The sequence below is a fragment of the Gopherus flavomarginatus genome, chromosome 1, assembly GCF_025201925.1.
Source record: "Gopherus flavomarginatus isolate rGopFla2 chromosome 1, rGopFla2.mat.asm, whole genome shotgun sequence".
In the NCBI taxonomy this organism is placed as follows: domain Eukaryota; kingdom Metazoa; phylum Chordata; order Testudines; family Testudinidae; genus Gopherus; species Gopherus flavomarginatus.
This window is the reverse complement of record NC_066617.1, coordinates 54247337-54265288: the sequence shown is the minus strand read 5'-3', so window position 1 is coordinate 54265288 and position 17952 is coordinate 54247337. Positions and strand designations below refer to the sequence as shown.

The 17952-nt window shown below is 40.6% G+C and overlaps 1 protein-coding gene across 6 annotated transcripts in view; it reads right to left on the bottom strand.

Annotated features, from left to right (window-relative positions):
* The window catches only part of IMMP2L (inner mitochondrial membrane peptidase subunit 2), an 836308-nt gene that overhangs the window by 756351 nt on the left and 62005 nt on the right, over window positions 1-17952 (bottom strand). The window contains exon 4 of one of the 6 annotated variants that reach the window (XM_050936400.1): window positions 14839-14953. The exons of the other annotated variants lie outside the window; for them this stretch is intronic. Coding sequence (XP_050792357.1) covers window positions 14839-14953 — 115 coding nt within the window. The remainder of the gene's footprint in view (window positions 1-14838; window positions 14954-17952) is intronic. 6 annotated transcript variants of the gene reach the window in all.

Below are 17952 nucleotides of genomic sequence, written 5' to 3'. Positions count from 1 at the left end.
GTGACTGTAAAAAAAATAAAAGCTGAACGGGCTCCATGGTTGCAGTGCTATGGCGTCTCCCAGGGCAATCCAGAGAAAAAGGGGGCAAAATGATTGTCTGCTGTTGCTTTCCCGGAGGAAGGAATGACTGACAACATTTACCCAGAACCACCCGCGACAACGATTTTTGCCCCATCAGCCACTGGGCTCTCAACCCAAAATTCTAAGGGGCGGGGGAGACTGCGGGAACTATGGGATAGCTACAGAATAGCTACCCACAGTGCAACGCTCCGGAAATCGACGCTAGCCTCGGACCATGGACGCACACCGCCAAATTAATGTGCTTAGTGTGGCTGCGTGCACTCGACTTTATACAATCTGTTTTATAAAACCAGTTTATGTAAAATCTGAATAATCCCATAATGTAGACATACCCTTACGCACATTAAGCTGTCGTGGGATAAAAGGGAATGTCCTTTCATGGATCAGTAACTGATTAAAAGACGGAAAACAAAGGGTAGGAATAAATTATCAGTTTTCAGACTGGGGAGAGCTAAACAGCGGTGTTCCCCAAAGGATCTGTATTGGGACCAATCCTATTCAATATATTTATAAATGATCTGAAAAAAGAGGTAAACAGTGAGGTGGAAACATTTGCAGATGATTCAAAATTACTCAAGATATTTAAGTCCGAAGCTGACTGCAAAGAGTTACAAAGGGTTCTCACAAAACTGAGTGACTGGACAAGAAAATGGCAGATGAAATTCAATGTTGATAAATACAAAGTAATGGACATTAGAAAACATAATCCCATCTATACATATAACATGATGGGGTTTAAATTAGCTGTTACCACTCAAGAAAGAGATCTTGGAGACATTGAAGGTAGTTCATTGAAAACAACTGCTCAATGTGCAGTGGCAGTAAAAAAAAATGAACAGAATATTACGAACCATTAGGAAAGAAATAGATAATAAGACAGTAAATATCATTATGCCACTATATAAATCCATGGCACGCCCCCACCTTGAATACTGTGTGCAGTTCTGGTTGCCTCATCTCAAAGAATATACATTAGAAATGGAAAAAGTACAGAGAAAGGCAACAAAAATGATTAAAAGTATAGAACAGCTTTCATATGTGAAGAGATTAAAAAGACTGGGACTTTTCTGCTTGGAAAAGAGGCGACTAAGGGGGAACAGGAGATCTATAAAATCATGAATGGCATGGAAAAACTGAATTAGGAAGTGTTATTTACTCCTTTATATAACACAAAAACCAGGAGTCACCCAATAAAATTAATAGGCAGCTGGTTTAAAACAAACAAAAGGAAGTACTCCTTCACACAACACAGTCAACCTGTGAAACTCATTGCCAGGGGATGTTATGAATGCCAAAAGTATAACTGGGTTCAAAAAGAGAATTAGATAAATTCATGGAGGATAGGTCCATCAATGGCTACTAGCCAACATGGTCAAGGATGCAATCTGGGTGTCTCTAAACCTCAGACTACCATATGTTGGGAGCAGATATAGGGGGAAACGGATCACCTGATAATTGCCCTGTTCTTTTCATTCCCTTTGAAGCATCTGGCATTGGCCACTGTCCAAAGACAGGATACTGGGCTAGATGGACAATTAGTTTGACCCCCTATGGCCATTCTTATGTTCTTATGACAACTCACAGAACGTTGGTCCCCTTGTTCTGTACTCCAGAGCAGTCTTCTGTCCAAACTAAAACCTCAGCCTGTTTCTTGGATGTCTCCTCATGGATGTCTCGCCATCAGCTCAAGCGTAACATGGTTAAAACAGAGCTCCTAATCACTCTTCCTCTCAAGCCCTCTCCAATGCCTCCATTCATGATCAATATCTCCATCCTGCATGTCAGTCTGGCCCATAAAGGACCTCTCTCTTCGTACTCAAATCCAGGCTCTCTCTAAATACTGCCTAATTCTTTCTGCATAATCTCTCTGAGATACAGCCTTTCTTATCCATTCACAAAGCTAAACTGTCACCCACATTATCATCGCACACTCAATTAGTGAAACATCCTTTTCTCTGGCCTTGGGAAATTCAAGTTTTACAAATTCTTACCCCACTCATATCCATTCAGAATGCTGCTGCTGCATACCTCCACTGGTTCCCCCTTTTCTATTGCATCAAACATAAGTGGGATGCCTTCACTTTTGAGGCCCTTCATGGTCTATACACACACCTTACCGACCATTCCTCATTCACTATTGAGATGTAAGCTTCTGCCTACAATGAGCCAATGATGCCAGAATCCATGCTCCATTTGTTAAATTTTCAAAAAAGCTACTTGATGCTTTCTCCCACATACTTGGGAGGAGCTCCCTGTAAACAATCACAAAGCTACCTCATTATTCTCCTTTATAAACCCTCCTGAAATCTAGCCTTTGCTGTGATGCCTACAAAAAAACTTTACAGTTCGGCTGCTAGTGCACTGAGACCTCTGCGTATCATTCTGGTCAGTAATCTCATTATTTCCTTGTACTCCTCCATCTATGTCTCTATCCATCTGTTGTCTCTCATCTTAGATTGTAAGTTCTCTGGGGCAGGCACCATCTTTTTGTTCTGTGTTTGTACAGCATCTACCACAACAGGGTCCTGATCTATTCCTAGGCACCACAGTAATACAAATAAATGTGAGTGGAACAGAACCTAGAAGTCATCACTTCCATAATGAGAGATAACACTTTCGCTAAAAGAACTAATTAAAGCAGGGGTTCTCAAACTGGGGGTTGTGACCCCTCAGAGGGTCACGAGGTTATTATGTGGTGGGTCATGCGCTGTCAACCTCCACCGCAAAACCCTGCTTCACCTCCAGCATTTATAACAGTGTTAAATATAAAAAACTGTGTTTTTAATTTATAAGGAGGGGTCACACTCATAGACTTGCTGAGTGAAAGGGGTCACCAATACAAAAGTTTGAGAACCACTGAATTAAAGTCAGCATAAAGTATAAGTTATATCAGAAACTGGACACTAACTGATATTATTAAAAAGACAACACAATTATGTCTCATTCCTCTCTTTAAAAACTCCATTGCTGAAATCTGTTCAATCTACAAATCATGCTATAAAAAAATACAGCTTTTGCTAAGGTTTGCATCAGTGATTTTTTCATTTGGTCATTACCAGTTCCATTTGTTACCACTATTTCTTTATGCACAATGCATGTATTTCGGTAGAGAAGGTTTCCAGTACTATTTGCATTAAAAACAATGACAAGATGAATTTTCCATTCATGTCTAGAGGCTAATATCACTTATCTAGAAAATATAGCAACAATCATAATTACCATTTTAAACCTGATTTTTGCTACTGTCTTGTGTTTGTTTTTTGAGAAAGGGACAAATACAGCCCAGGCTCACTTATTAAATTTAAAAATATTCATACTGATAATTTATTCAGCACTGTTCCTGACCCAGGGTTTTCCTTTATCTTCAGTTAGATTTTAAATAAATGCTTTTGATGTGTAAGCAGAATTCACCTTCCCAGCATATGCAATTTGTTGAATGGTTCCTAGAAGTAATATCCTGCAATTAATACTTATGACTGGTCATACTATGACTGACTAAGACGTCCTAAGGAAATCTTGTTCCTCAACTAAAAGATATAAGGTCAGCTGCAACAGATTTCGAAGATATTTAAACTATTAAGTCATTTCTGGAATAATGTACTGTGTGAAGAAATATCACGTATAGCGACATAACAGATCAGTATTTCTGTGATTGTATGGAAAAAAACCAACAAACCATATAAGCATGGCTAAAACATTATTAGGACCCATTTTTTTTAACCTACAAACTATAGAAACAATTCCAATCTTATAGCAGCATTATCTCAAAGGAACTATTGTTTTCCTGTTAAAGTCACCTGAGTATTTTGTTTAAAAGTTCATGCTTCGTTGCTTAAGTGAGATTACTTCTTGTTAGCTTCCGAGTGTAGTGAACCAAATCATAAACCCTCTACATGCATTTCTTCATTAACCCTTTGGTGCCATTGGAGCCATCATTTCCAGAATATTTTAACATATTTTGCGTAGCAATTTAGCAATGGAAAACGCAAACCCTGATATCAAGGGACTGACATGCTTCAGAGAAGAGTAAATGCACACAAACGAGAATGAAGAAAGGGTTATTATCACTATGAAAAGATGTTCCATGTTTTCCATCTGTTTTTTTGGTGGGAAGAGGGGGAATCTTCAGACTAGATTGTTGTAGTAGTACTTACATACAGAAAGATTTTTTTATTTTAAATTTAATTCTTAAATTATTTAAAATAAATGAAAAAGAGGAAAAAGGCCACAATCCAGAAAGCTGCTCTTTCTGAGCAGACCTCTGCACTTGGAGATTCACTGGCACCACTGAAACTTAAATGCTTTGATGAGGCAGTGTCTCATATTATGCTTAAGAGGAACATTAAGATCACAAGCACAGGGTATAGAACTTGAGATATACAACTGAGAGTTTTTCAATTATGAAATTGGATGATAAGATAGAAGTTGAGTAGCTCAGAATATAATTTTAGATACTTTTCTGTCAATTTTTATCTATAAAGAAATCTGCTCACCACAGGAACCACCTAGTGGTTGGGCAAGGACATGACATTCGCTCTTCTAGCTTTGCAGACCCTGTTGATAGCTGCTCCCATCCTGTGGTGATCTGTCCCTTTGTGCGACTCAGCACTCCGTCTGGCACACAAGTTGCTTCCCATTCTTTCTGGGGTATGTAAAGAGTCTAACAAATACTAGTTCAACTGCTCACTAAGGAGCTTCAGTCTTCACCAAGTCAAAGCCCCAGAGTCACAATTCTCTGGGATATGCGATCTTCCTAATCCTGAGCCTCTAGCATGAGGTATAGGATTTTTGCCTTCCGCCTCATCAGAGAGTGAGCAGAGGTTCTGATCCAGGGCCCAAAGGTAGGCAGCTGAGTCCTGCAACCTGTAGTGCTATGTGACTGCATCCCGAGATCACTTTCTACCAGCCTCTATGTGCAAGAGCCCCCCGCCCCCCTGTGGCTGCCAGTCCCCCACCCACCCCAGCGCTTTCAGCCCTGGAGCGCCACGGCCCCAGTGCCCCCAGATTCCCCTGAGCACAGGGCAGGCAGCCCCAGCGCCTCCAGCTCCCCCGAGCACTGGGCACCATGGCCCCAGCAGCCCAAGTGCCCGGGGGCCCCCTAGCGCTGAGTAGCCCCAGTCGCCCCAGTCCCATCCCTAGCATAGTTTCGAGAAAGGGAGCAGCCTGCCTGGGCTGGGGCCAAGAGGGATGCAGCAAGCAGGAGGGGGGCCTTGGGGCAGAGCGTTGTTGGGGCCACACGACACGGGGCTGTTTGGGGAGGCCTAGCCTCCTCCAGCTTACAATACGCGCTGCTCATGGTAATCATCAAGTGATCCATCCCCTATCACCCATTCTCAGCTTCTGGCAAACAGAATCCTTGTCTCTTAATATCATGGACCTGATACAGCCACAACTACACTGCACAGAAACGACATGGCAGTTCATGTATATGCGGAACAGTTATTAGCACCCTGGAATAATCAGTGAAGGACAAAGCCCAGCTCCTGACCCTTGGATATCTGCACAAAGGAGACCTTCCAACCACATATCTCACCTCCTCTCCACATGGAAGGGTGCTATGCCACCAAAGGCTGTATAATGTTTTCTGCAGAGGGAAGCTGGAGCTAGGGGTTGACCTCAGTAACACGGTTCACCATAATGCAGAGGGTGGGACTGTTATAGGTGCACAGAGCCAACACTGAAGCACAGATCACTACTGAGGTAGCTGTGGAGCTCAGCAAGGTTTGAAGGCCACAAAGAGGAAAGACTTCCCTCCTTCTCATCCAAAAGTACACAGAGTTAGTTTCCTCCCATGGATGTAGTGAAGGAGGGAATGATCTTGGCCCATACTCCTTCTGTAACAAGCTAAAAGGAATATTCAAAATAAGAAAACTACAGGAATTTTATTATAAGAAAGAGGAAAATGTATAGCTTTTCTATAGTTTAAGTAATCCTCTAGGCCCAGATTCTCTGCCCCACTTCAAGTCCCTTTGCACCACTTGCACGAGCTCGTGCAAGTGGTGCAAGCTCAGTGCAGGACTGAATCTGGCCCTTAACGTATGTCTACAAAGGTGTAGGGAAAAAAGTCAATGGTCCCCTTACTATTCTAATACAAAAAGCTACTATTTATTGTGGGTTTTTTTATCTGGGCACCTAAACTGACCACCACATACTCCTATGGGCACTGAACTCTTCAATTTCTTGCTGAAGTACGCAGTTTAGCTGCCAGTCTGAGTGCAGACCAGGTGCCAGCTCACGCCAAGGTCTCTGGGTCTCAACTGAGCACTGACAAACACATAGCTGGAACCAGTCTGGTTTACCTATGTGTTACCATTATTGAAAAATATGCTAAATTTATAAGAATGTGTTTAGACTTCATGAAACACTTTTAGGATGCTGTATGTCTGAATCTCACTTATAATATCTGTACGCCCTGTTATAAGGTGATAATAAGTGCTTGCATTGTAGTCCTCTGTAATTGTGTAAGTCAAACAAAAAAAAAGCTTTAATTAATGTAAAATGCAGGCTTTCTACAGCAGGTGTTAAGTCCTGCCCACCAAGAAGGCCCACTGAAACCAAATGAGCCATTGTGAAATATCAAAGAACAAAGACTTTGCTAATTGCAATCTTCCCCCACCCCTCCAAGAGGAGGAGACATTAGCATGAACTCACTCCATCAGTTTGAACTCTGTGGGGAAGCGAATAAAAATCCCCCAACAAGAAGAAACTGTATCGCTATGCTGCTTGGATTTTGGGAGGGCAAGATTTCTAAGCATAAGAAAGGAACCCCCAGCTATTTAGCCTGGGTCAGCCCTAAAGGACATATACAACTTGCATATTACAGCAGCTTCTACCACCTTTTGAAACGTAAAACTAACTCTGTGTGTGTGTTTATCTGCTCTAACCTTGTAAACAACTCTCGTTTTTCTTAATCTTTAATAAATCTTTAGTTAGTTTATCGTAAAGATTGGCTACAAGCCTTTTCATTGGTGTAAGATCTAAATTGCAGTTAACTGGGGTAAGTGACTGGTCCTTTGTAATCGGGAGTTGTCAGGGTTTCTTCCCCACTCTGAATTCTGGAGTACAGATGTGGGGACCTGCATGAAAGACTCCCTAAGCCTATTTTTACCATCTTAGGTTAAAAACTTTTCCAAGACACAAATATTACCTTACCTTGAACAGTATGCTGCCACCACCAAGCGATTTAGACAAAGAATCAGGGAAAGGACAACTTGGAGTCCTATTCCTCCCCAAGCCCTGCACCCCACCCCTTTCCTGGGGAAGGCTTGAGAATAACATCCTCACCAATTGCTACAGGTGAACACAGACCCAAATCCTTGGATCCTAAGAACAATAAAAAAATCAACCGGGTTCTTAAAAGAAGAAATTTAATTAAAGAAAAGGTAAAAATCACCTCTGTAAAATCAGGATGGAAGTACTTTACAGAATAACAAAAGATTCAGAAACATAGAGGATTTTCCCTCTAGGCAAAACTTTAAAGTTACAAAAACAGGGATAAACCTCTCTCTTAGCACAGGGAAAATTTACAGGCTAAATCAAAAGCTAATCTAACGCATTTCTTTGATATTACTTACTATTTTTGCAAGACTAGATGCTTAGTTCAGATATGGCTCAGGGAGATGTATTTTCCCTGCCCTCGTTCCTTGTTGACTCCGGGAGACACAGACAAAAAACCTTCCCCCACAGATTTGAAAGTATCTTCTCCTCTTATTGGTCCTTTTGGTCAGGTGCCACCCAGGTTATCTGAGCTTCTTAACCCTTTATAGGTAAAAGAGGAATTAACCCTTTACAAGGTAAAGAGGGATTTTATGCTACCCTCAGCTGTATGTTTATGACAGGAGTAATCTGAATAATTGTGATTTTGTGAGGGACCATCTATCACAAAGGCAAGCTTGTCTGTGTGGCAAGATAGATCAGAATATCCTAGGCAACTGACTGCAACTCCATGGCTAGCCTGTTATAATGCCTAAGGAGTTTACATTTCATATTTGGTTGGAAAAATCTAAGTATAGAACTCAAAACCAGTTTGGAGTTTGTGTTCGGCTTTTTAACAGTCTGCCCTGAGTTTGGTACTCATGCTCTTGAGACACTCCAGACAGCTTGGCAGTGTGCTCTAGCAATTATACTGAAGAGAACAACTTTTAACAGGGTATCTGCATACCAGTGCCCCAGTGTAAATAATCTATACACACTTGCCTGCAGCAAAGAATTTTATTGGCTTATCTGATTTTAAAAATTCTGCTACCAAATTACCCACATTCTTTATATGGATAAAAAATGTCTAAGATGTGTACTCTGTTACCTTACTGTACATACATCACAGCAGGCATTTATATACCATGAGGCTCCTCTGAAATCAAAGCAAGTTCCTAGGATCTAAATTATAAATATTTCAAAAAGTACAAATGACATCTTTCTAAATCAGGACAGCTTTTAAGCTCCCTTTGCACAACATGACTTCCAAAGAGTAGTCAGCCATCATGCTATAAGTCAGCCACAGCAACAGGATCACAGATGGCTTTCCAGCCAATCAAATCATAGGTGTAATTTCTGCAATATTTCAAACAGCTGGCTGCCCATTTAGACCCACTATCTTCAAAATACTATGATTCTTACTGATCAAGAAGAACAGAGAAAATCCCATTCTATATTACTTACTATTCCACTGAATAGCAGAAAGAATAGCAAAAGTTATGTCATTTGTAGATTTCTTTGGATTCTCCCTCCCAACACACACACACACACACACACACACACACACAATTAAAGGCGACCAAAAAGAATAAGAACCTGATTTCATTTCACAAGTTAGATTTAGAAAATTACTGGTCTTCTCTATATATTTACATTGCTCCTACCATCATGGTACCTGATCACTTTCCAAAATTTATATGAACTCATACAAATGGTCACATATAGACCTAATTTTTTTCTCTCTTTTATCCCACTTCCTAGAATCAATTACATTTTAGGTGGGAACTTAATATAACCCTTATCCTTTTATTTTTCATTCACAACTTAATACTGCCATGGAAGACAACTGCATAACTCCCATTTATTTCAGTGTGAGCACAGTCAGGTCAGAAGTAAAATCTTTGCAATGGCAAGTGCGCTTTTGCACACATGAGGTTATAAAAAACTCAGGTGAAATCCTGAGCCTGTTAGTCAATAGGAGTTTTTCCAAAGGTTATGACTGACTCAGTCTACAGGTGTCAGTCTGTGTAGAAATACCAAGTAAAATAATTGTATTATATCTAGTATAGCTATTTATAACTTGATTTTTTACCAGGTCCCCACTGCTACCTTTTAAAGAGAGAATAAAAACTACACACATCCATGCAACAATAGCAATAACTGAACATACTGTAATAATAAATGATAATTTTTCCAGCACACTTCAGCATTAGCAGTACTTTAGTTGGATGAAGATTGCAGCCTGCCGTCTCCCAGTAAAGAAGTAAGTTAGTTTACACTGCACTGGATCGATGGGAGAGTTTCTCCCATCGACTTACCTTATGCTTCTTGTTCTGGTGGAGTACCAGAGTCGAAAGGAGAGCGATATGCAGTCAATTTAGCAGGTCTTCACTACTGACCACAGCGTCAATCCACAGTAAATGTAGACATACCCTTATTTAAGGGATGTCATTAGAATAAGGCTAATAAAGGTAAACATTTCCTGCTGCTACAGTGCCTCAAAATTTATTTTTGAAGTAGAGGATATTCATCGTTTTACAAAGTTCTGTTCTCAGTTACACTACACCTATTATACTAAATGACCGTTGTAATTATATTATCTAATAGATATTGCTGTAGTAGAGAGACAGATGCTTCTTTTATCGATATTGATTGGTATGTTCTGGTCAGCTTCAACAACAGGCAAAGTGCTTGCTTCAGCCAGTCAGATCAGTTCAACCATGAAAGTGAAGGCTGTTTATTTATTTATCAACCTATAACGTGTGCTAACAAATAAGACAACAAAAATTGCAACCAGTGATAATTTACTGTTTAACTTTTCTCAGTAAGTGGCAAGCAGACAACCAGTCAGGTACAAGAACTGAAATAAAACAGAACACAATATGGTGGTCTCACTGGCTGGCATACATTACATTTATCATGCTATGAAAGTGGATCTTTCCACAAATTATTCCATTACAGTCATTCCTTTCATGAGGTTTTCTAAATCTACAATTGATTTCCACATCATTAACCTAACAGGAAGCAGACTACTTCCTTTTCAATTCTAAGGATTAATTGTAAGCTTTAAAAAAATCCTTAAAACAGAATGTCCACATATATGGTACTTTTTGGCTCAAGGAATCCAGCCTGCCACTCAGAAGGAAAGATTCTTGCAATCAAGCCAAGTGATATTCCTGGAAAAGCCTGCTAACTTTATTTGGCAGGGGCGGGGGGGAGGAAGAGGAAGGAAAGTTGGAGGAGAGAGGACTAATTGGGGCAGTTTTTCCCCCTCTGTAATTTCAATTTCCACAGTACAACAAAAATTGCCTGTCTACAGCACTCCTGCCCACTTCTAACATTTTTTTAATGAAACCCAGGACTGTGTACAGGACTTGAAAACATTATTTGGTAAACAGATTTTACCCACTTTACAAATACAAGGTGCAATAGGTTTGTCTTTCCACAACTCTATAAAACCTGTAATATAAAGTATAATATCTAAGCTAAGAAAAGACCATAAAGTAGATAAGATAATAAAAGTAGAATTACACACATGATTTTTATCAGGAAAAGACATAACGAAAATTCTGTCTCTAGCCAAAGAAAGAGAAGAAAAGAGGAGAATCTTTTGAGGTCACCAAGGCCCAAAAAGTAAAGTGATTATTTAACTTCTGTGTCAGCACAGCTTCTTCATGCAGTGTCCAGCATCCCAGAAGACTGATGACTATGTATTGAGCCCTAAATACAAACAATAACAGAACAGAAATAGGCAGACTCCAGAAGGTCAAGCAGAGGTATTTTAGTTCAATATTTGAGACAGGAAAAAAGTTTCGGAAATTTTAAGAAATGCTAAGTTTACATTTATATAGGTTTTAAGAAATGATAAGTTTACACTTGTATAGGTTTTTTAGCCTCCCAGTCTTGGGAGTTGTGGTGACAGGGCTCATGGTAGCATGCTAAAAATAAACTATGAATGACTGTTCAGAGTAGCAATGGTTGATCAAAATTCAGTGTAGTTTTCAATGAATACATTTGTACAGATTATCTTTTTTTTACTTTACATATTTTACAGTTATTTCATTAGAGTTTGTGCATAGTCTTTTATGAACATTAGAGGTCGTTGAAACTAACGACAAGGAAGGAAACTTTTGTTAATTCATTCTGTATAATTTGAACACTCAAAATGTTGGTTTCCATGAAATTTACAAAGCCCAACATATTTCTCAGTTTGGATCATGAATTTCAACTTTATTTCAAAATTTTTGGAATATAATAATTGTGACCATTTTTCTGACCACAGCAACTACCTTTAGCAATTCTGACCTCTGAAAAGAAGTCAGAGAGCAACAGAGATAGTCACAAACACTTCTGTAACAAATATACACAAATTGATACAATTGGATATGTGTATAACTGCATCCAGAAGCGAGCATTCCAGCTCAGGTCCACAGACTTGCATTAGCATGGTTCACGTTAGCGTGCTAAAAGCAGTAGTGTAGACGTTGCAGCTCAGGCCGGAGGTTGGACTCTCAAGCCCACCCCACTCCCACCCTTAGGCTTGAGAGCCTGCGCTACAATGTCTACCTATTTTATTTTTAGCATGCTACCACGAGTCCCGTCACCACAACTCTGTGGAGTTCGACTGGGAGGCTTACTCCCAGATGCAGTGTAGACATACCCATAGAGACACAGCAGATCAAGCAGGGACAGAATGGCCAGGGTTCCATACACTCTGACTATCTCCAGAAGTAGCATGTGTATCTGTACTGGATACTGCAAATGCTGGTCAAAGAAATACATGATTTTAAATGAGAATTCTGGACAGCCCGCCTGAGGTCAGTGAGTTGGAGGCAGGTAATGAAAAGGCTTTTGCTGTCACTGAGGGTGATGAAGGTTCTCAAGTGCTCATTTTAGCTGAACTTTTACAACCATAGAGTGAAATTCAAGAAAACTTTGAATCGCAAATACAAGGTTCATTTCAAGCGTGATTTAGGTTCAACGTGAGAATTTTGTTCAGCTCTGTTATTAGGCCCTTTTATCCATCCATCTCACAATACATGTACATTGTTCCCTATAATATATTTTTCTTTTTGTACCAAAGGTGTTAGTATCACACTAAACTTCCTTTCTATGATGTTTTCCAGATTGTGCTGAGATATTTGACAAGCAAAATAACCGTAAAAAACACACCCATACAACTGTATATTATGATTATTGCACAAGAGACTCAGCATCTTTACATTCAGCATCTTTGTGCCTTCAAATGGTTCCCAAATACTATATTTTTAAAATCACAAAATCAATGTTGGGTTGATTGTGGTGTATGGGCAAGACTCTCAAAAGCATGAAAGTCACAATCGAATTTTATCTAGATAATTGCCTCAACATGTCCTATCTGAATTTACTGTATAAAGCTCCTAGATCTTACAGAATTTCATCATGTTGTAAAGTATCACTCATATCTCAAAAGGAAAAATAAACGCAGACTTAATCTCATAAGTTTAGTTATATGTGAACGCATATTGCGTTCAGTGAACCTATGACTCAGAAGGTTATAAATGATGAGATTTTTCTATTACAGGCAGTACAGCTCTTATGTGTTTGACTAGAACATTCTTACTTTTATTAAACATGGTCTTTTTTCATATTTTATCTTCTTCTCAGCAAGTCCATGATCATGTTAACGAGGAAATAGTTATTTTCTTAATTACAAATTTGCTCCCATGTAAAAAGTTAAGCTAAATTAGCCAGAGGGCACTGGTTTGGCTTCTGCATACCTAAATTCCATCTATAGCTTGAATTCTACCAGATTCTTTATTTCCTCACCTAATTAATCATGCAGATTTGATGTACACTGTTAAACAGTTGCTGTAATTTATCTGCAATGATCTGATGGTTGTATTTAAACGGTGACTAAAGTTATTCTTTAAGTAGAAATCAAAGTGTACGTTTGAACAGGAGCTCAAAATGCTTAATAAACTGATATACAAAATGGAACACAGGCAGCAGAGTAGTTTAGTGGATTAAGCATGGGACTGGGAGTTTGTAGACTAGTAGACAATGAAACTGATGCTACATGAGCCAGAAATAAGAAAAATCTCTCTGCCTTAGTTTTCCTGTCTGTAATAACGATATAGTATTAAAATAGACAGTATTTCAAATATGCTATCTACACAGTTTTATCACAGAGGTTTTGTTAGAATTTATTAGGAAATGTCTATTAACTGTTTTGACTACAGCCAGAGACACTGTGGCGTAGTGGACAGTGCACTGGACTGGGACTTAGGAGACCTGGTTTGAATTTCAAGCTCAGCCACTGGCCTGCAGAGTGAAGTTGAGCAAGTTGCTACATTCTCTACCTCAGTTTCCCCACCTGTAAAGCAGAAATAATGGTACTGCCCTCCTTTGTAAAGCATTTCAAGAGCTACAAACAAAAAGTTCAATATAAGAGGTAGGTATTTTTATAATTTATTTTAATAATTATTACTCTCCTCAATACTTTACTGAGTACTGAAATGCAGCTACTGACAGTATGCAGGGAATAGCGCACATCAATATTTCACAGTAGTTCAGGACATGAAGTACATAATGTTGTCTATTTGGGAAAGTTTCCAGATAAAAAGTGTTACATAAGTATTTTCATTAATTTATTTCCTAAGCTTTGTAAAGGTCACATAATTATAAAAATTACACATGAACAAGATCTGCTAGATCATTTATTTCAGTATTTCCAGGATTGTTCCTTACAATATATATTTTAGTGTTCTGTCCACTTTAATTTCAGGCCTTTAGAAGGTTTAATTTCAAACCTTTAGAACAGGGGTCAGCAACATTTCAGAAGTGGTGTGCAGAGTCTTCCTTTATTCACTCTGATTTAAGGTTTCGCGTGCCAGTAATACATTTTAATGTTTTTAGAAGGTCTCTTTCTATAAGTCTATAATATATAACTAAACTATTGTTGTATGTAAAGTAAATAAGGTTTTTTAAATGTTTAAGCTTCATTTAAAATTAAATTAAAATGCAGAGCTTCCTAGACCGGTGGCCAGGATCCAGGCAGTGTGAGTGCCACTGAAAATCAGCTCCCGTGCCACCTTCAGCACGCATGCCATAGGTTCCCTACCTCTGCTTTAGAAGCACCTTGGCAGTCAATATGGATGACTATATGCTGTAATTATAGGAAATTTCATTTTTCACTTTAGATAGAACTCATGTAAAAATTGCTTAATTGGAATCCAAGTGTGCACAAAATGTTTTTTTAAGATTTCACTTGCATGCCTAGGTTTCTAATCTGCTTCATTAGTTGTAAGTCACTGTAAAATGAGCAATTTTTAGGTGTGTAAATTAAGCACAACATTTTGAATGTTAATTTAGTTTCTACAGTCAGCATTTGGAATCAGAGCAATACTATTTCCACTACTACACTGAGTCAAACTGTCCCTTGGCCATTCATTAGTGAATTGAATGGAGTAGTACAAGAAGCTGTGACAGAGCTATATTAAAATATGTTATATGTCTGCTGTTTTAAAAGTTTGAATTTAAAAAGTTTACTGTCAAGTTTACTCATGCCAAAATTTGACCTACCTTTTTTTCTTGCCATGCCCGTATAAAACTAATTCTGAGTGTGTGCACTGGAGAAGGCTCCAGAACAAATGTTCCAACCATATTTTTCCAAAATAAATTAAAAATACCAGTAACTCTGGAAGAGAAGGGAGAAGAAATTTCATTGCCAGACACCAGAGATTTTCAACAAACGCATGTAAAGTAAATGTTAGCATTATAAATCATTGCTTGGCAATGTCTTTTTAAATAAAAAGATTACACAAGATATCTCCAAACCTACACTAGGCATCATGGCAAAATAAGCTCCAACAAAGACCAAAGTCTGAATTACTTGCCCGCAGGGCCGTCCTTAGCCATAGGCAGAACAGGCAGCCGCCTAGGGCACCACTAGGTCTGGGGGCACCGCTCTGCCAGGAGCCCGGACAGACAGGAAGCAGTGGAGCATGTAAGAGCAGGGCTGTTGGGTCCTAGTGAGACGAATGCAGCACACTCTGAGGGAGGGGATTGGCTGCTGGGGTCTCTGGGAAGCAGTGGGGGAAGGAACTCACCAGGCTCGGCGGCTCTGGCAGTATCCTTTGTTGTCCTCCATAACATCTGTTCTTTTCTCCCCTGCCCCACAGAGCACCTCACCTTTCTCCCTCCCTCCATGGAGCACCCCTCTCTCCCCCCTCCCATCCCTGGCTGCCTACTGAGGAATGAAAGTGAAAGTAACTCACTTCCTTGGCAGGCAGCCAGGATTGGAATGGTCGCACAGGACTGGGCGGGGGATAGCAGTGCAAAAAATCAGGACAGGGGGTTGGGGGTAGGGTGATCAGATGTCCCACTTTTATAGGGACAGTCCCAATTTTGGGGTCTTTTTCTTATATAGGCTCCTGGTGCCTATATAAGACAAAGCCCCAAATATCGGGACTTGCCCTATAAAATCAGGATATCTGGATCTGGTCACCCTAGCTGGGGTGCGCATCTCTCCCCCAGGCAGAGCTGTTGTGGCTCCAAGGGTGCCCTGTCCTTGAGATCAGATACTGTGCTAACTTCACCATGGTCCGTTGGGCTGGCGGTGGTGCCTATTGGCGTGTGATCGGACCTGATGGTTTGCTGCTGCTGTTGCCACTCTGCACCCCAAGAGGTGGATTTTGGGGTCCTGCAGTTTTCCACCTATCTCCTCTTCTACTGCAGCTGTTGGACCAGAAGGCTGGGGGTTGAGCCAAGCATGAAAGCAGTGCTGTGTTGCCATTTAGATTGTCATTTAACAAATTTGTTTGCCAAAAATGCTTGCTAACAATCCCGAATTCAATTTCAATTTTTTTTAAAAAAATCAATATCTTAGCCAAAAACAGGAAATTAAGTTGTTGACAATTATTTGTGACAAGTTTGGTAGGGGAAGGGAGTGGGCCAGTTTTCATCAGAGAAATAAAAAATGTTGACTGACTTTCGGATAGCCCTGTTACTGCTAAATAGAGCCCTCCAACAACTGTAATATGCTCATCTCCTTACTAGTGTATAGAGCAGTGGTTCCCAAACTTTAACAGTCCGCAAACCCTTTTCACTAAATTGTGAAATGTCATGAACCCCCCCCTCCCCCAAATGAATATTTTCAGGGATTTAAGTTTAAATTTCCTCAGTGTGATGGATGCCCCAACTGCCCACCCTGCTCTTCCTGGGGCTCAGGCTGGGGTTCGGGCTGCCAGCTCCCCCTCTGATGGGGGCAGGGCTCAGGCTGCCAGCCCCACTCTTCCTGTTACTCAGGCTGCCAGCCCTGCACAGAGCACTGGGGTTCAGGCTGCCAGCTCCCTTGCTGACTACCAGGACTTGGGCTGCCAGCCCCACCTGCCCAGCCCCACTCTCCCTGGGGCTTGGACTACCAGCCCCGCGCGGACTGCTGGAGTTTGGGCTGCCGTCTCCCACACTGACCGCCAGAACTCGGGCTGCCAGCCCAAACTGCCCAGACCCACTCTCCCTGGGGCTTGGGTTGTCTACCCTGCAACCGGGTCCAACCTGCTGTCTCCAATGCCCGGGGTCTTCTGGCCGCCATTAGTGAAATTTTTCTGGAGAACCCCCTGTAACGTTCTGCAAACCACTGGTATAGAGCAGGGGTCAGCAACTTACGGCACACGTGCCAAAGTTGGCATGCCAGCTGATTTGTGATGCTCCGGGGTTCCGGCTGCTGCCCCATTGCCAGCCGAGGTCCCAGTCGCTGGCCCCAATCAGCACCCGCTGCTGGCCTGGGGACCCCCAAGGAACCCCAGGCTGGCAGCAGGCTAAGCAGGCCAGTGGCTGAGACCTCGGCTGAGCCACTCAACCCGCTGTTGGCCTGGGGTTCCATTCACTCAGCTGGCAGCAGGCTGAGCAGGACTAAATTCAACGAAAGAGAAAAACAAGAGCAACTAATGACAAAGTGCAAGAACCTAGAGAGCCTCCTGAAGCACGGTGATAGTTTTGATTAAAATGGACTTGAACTGTACAAAGAATTGAGTACACTATCATCAGTGTTGCCACATGCAAAATCAGTGATGGACATTGTACAGTTTATTTATACCAGCAAACTTGTTGATATATATATATCCTAATGTGTACATTGCCACTCGTATTCTACTGACAATTTCTGTAACAGTAGCATCAGGAGAACAGAGTTTCTCAAAACTAAAGCTCATTAAAAACTATCTCCGCTCTACAATGAGTCAGAAACGCTTGACTGGTCTTGCTATTCTTGCAATCAAACAAGACATCACTTTGTCTTTGTCATACGATGACATTATTACTGATTTTGCAACCAAAAAAGCCAGAAAAATTGCTTTTAATTAAAAACAAATCCTTGTTTCAATACTTCTTCATATAAATTTCCAATAAAATGGTGACAAATTAAAAAAATTATATTATTTGCACCATTCTGTCAAATCAGAATTTTTTCTATAGTGCTACTTCTTTAGTGCTAGCCCATCAGCATTACAGTGTACTTCATTAACTTAAACAAGTTTTAACAACATGCATGTGGCAAGTTTTCCAATACTGTAAGCTTATGTTTGTGTTGCTCAGAGCAAGTCAGGCACAGGGGCACCAGTTTAATAATCCTGCCTAGGGCACCGTAAATCCTAAGGACGGCCCTGCTTGCCCCAAAGCTGCAGGTTTACCTGAAAG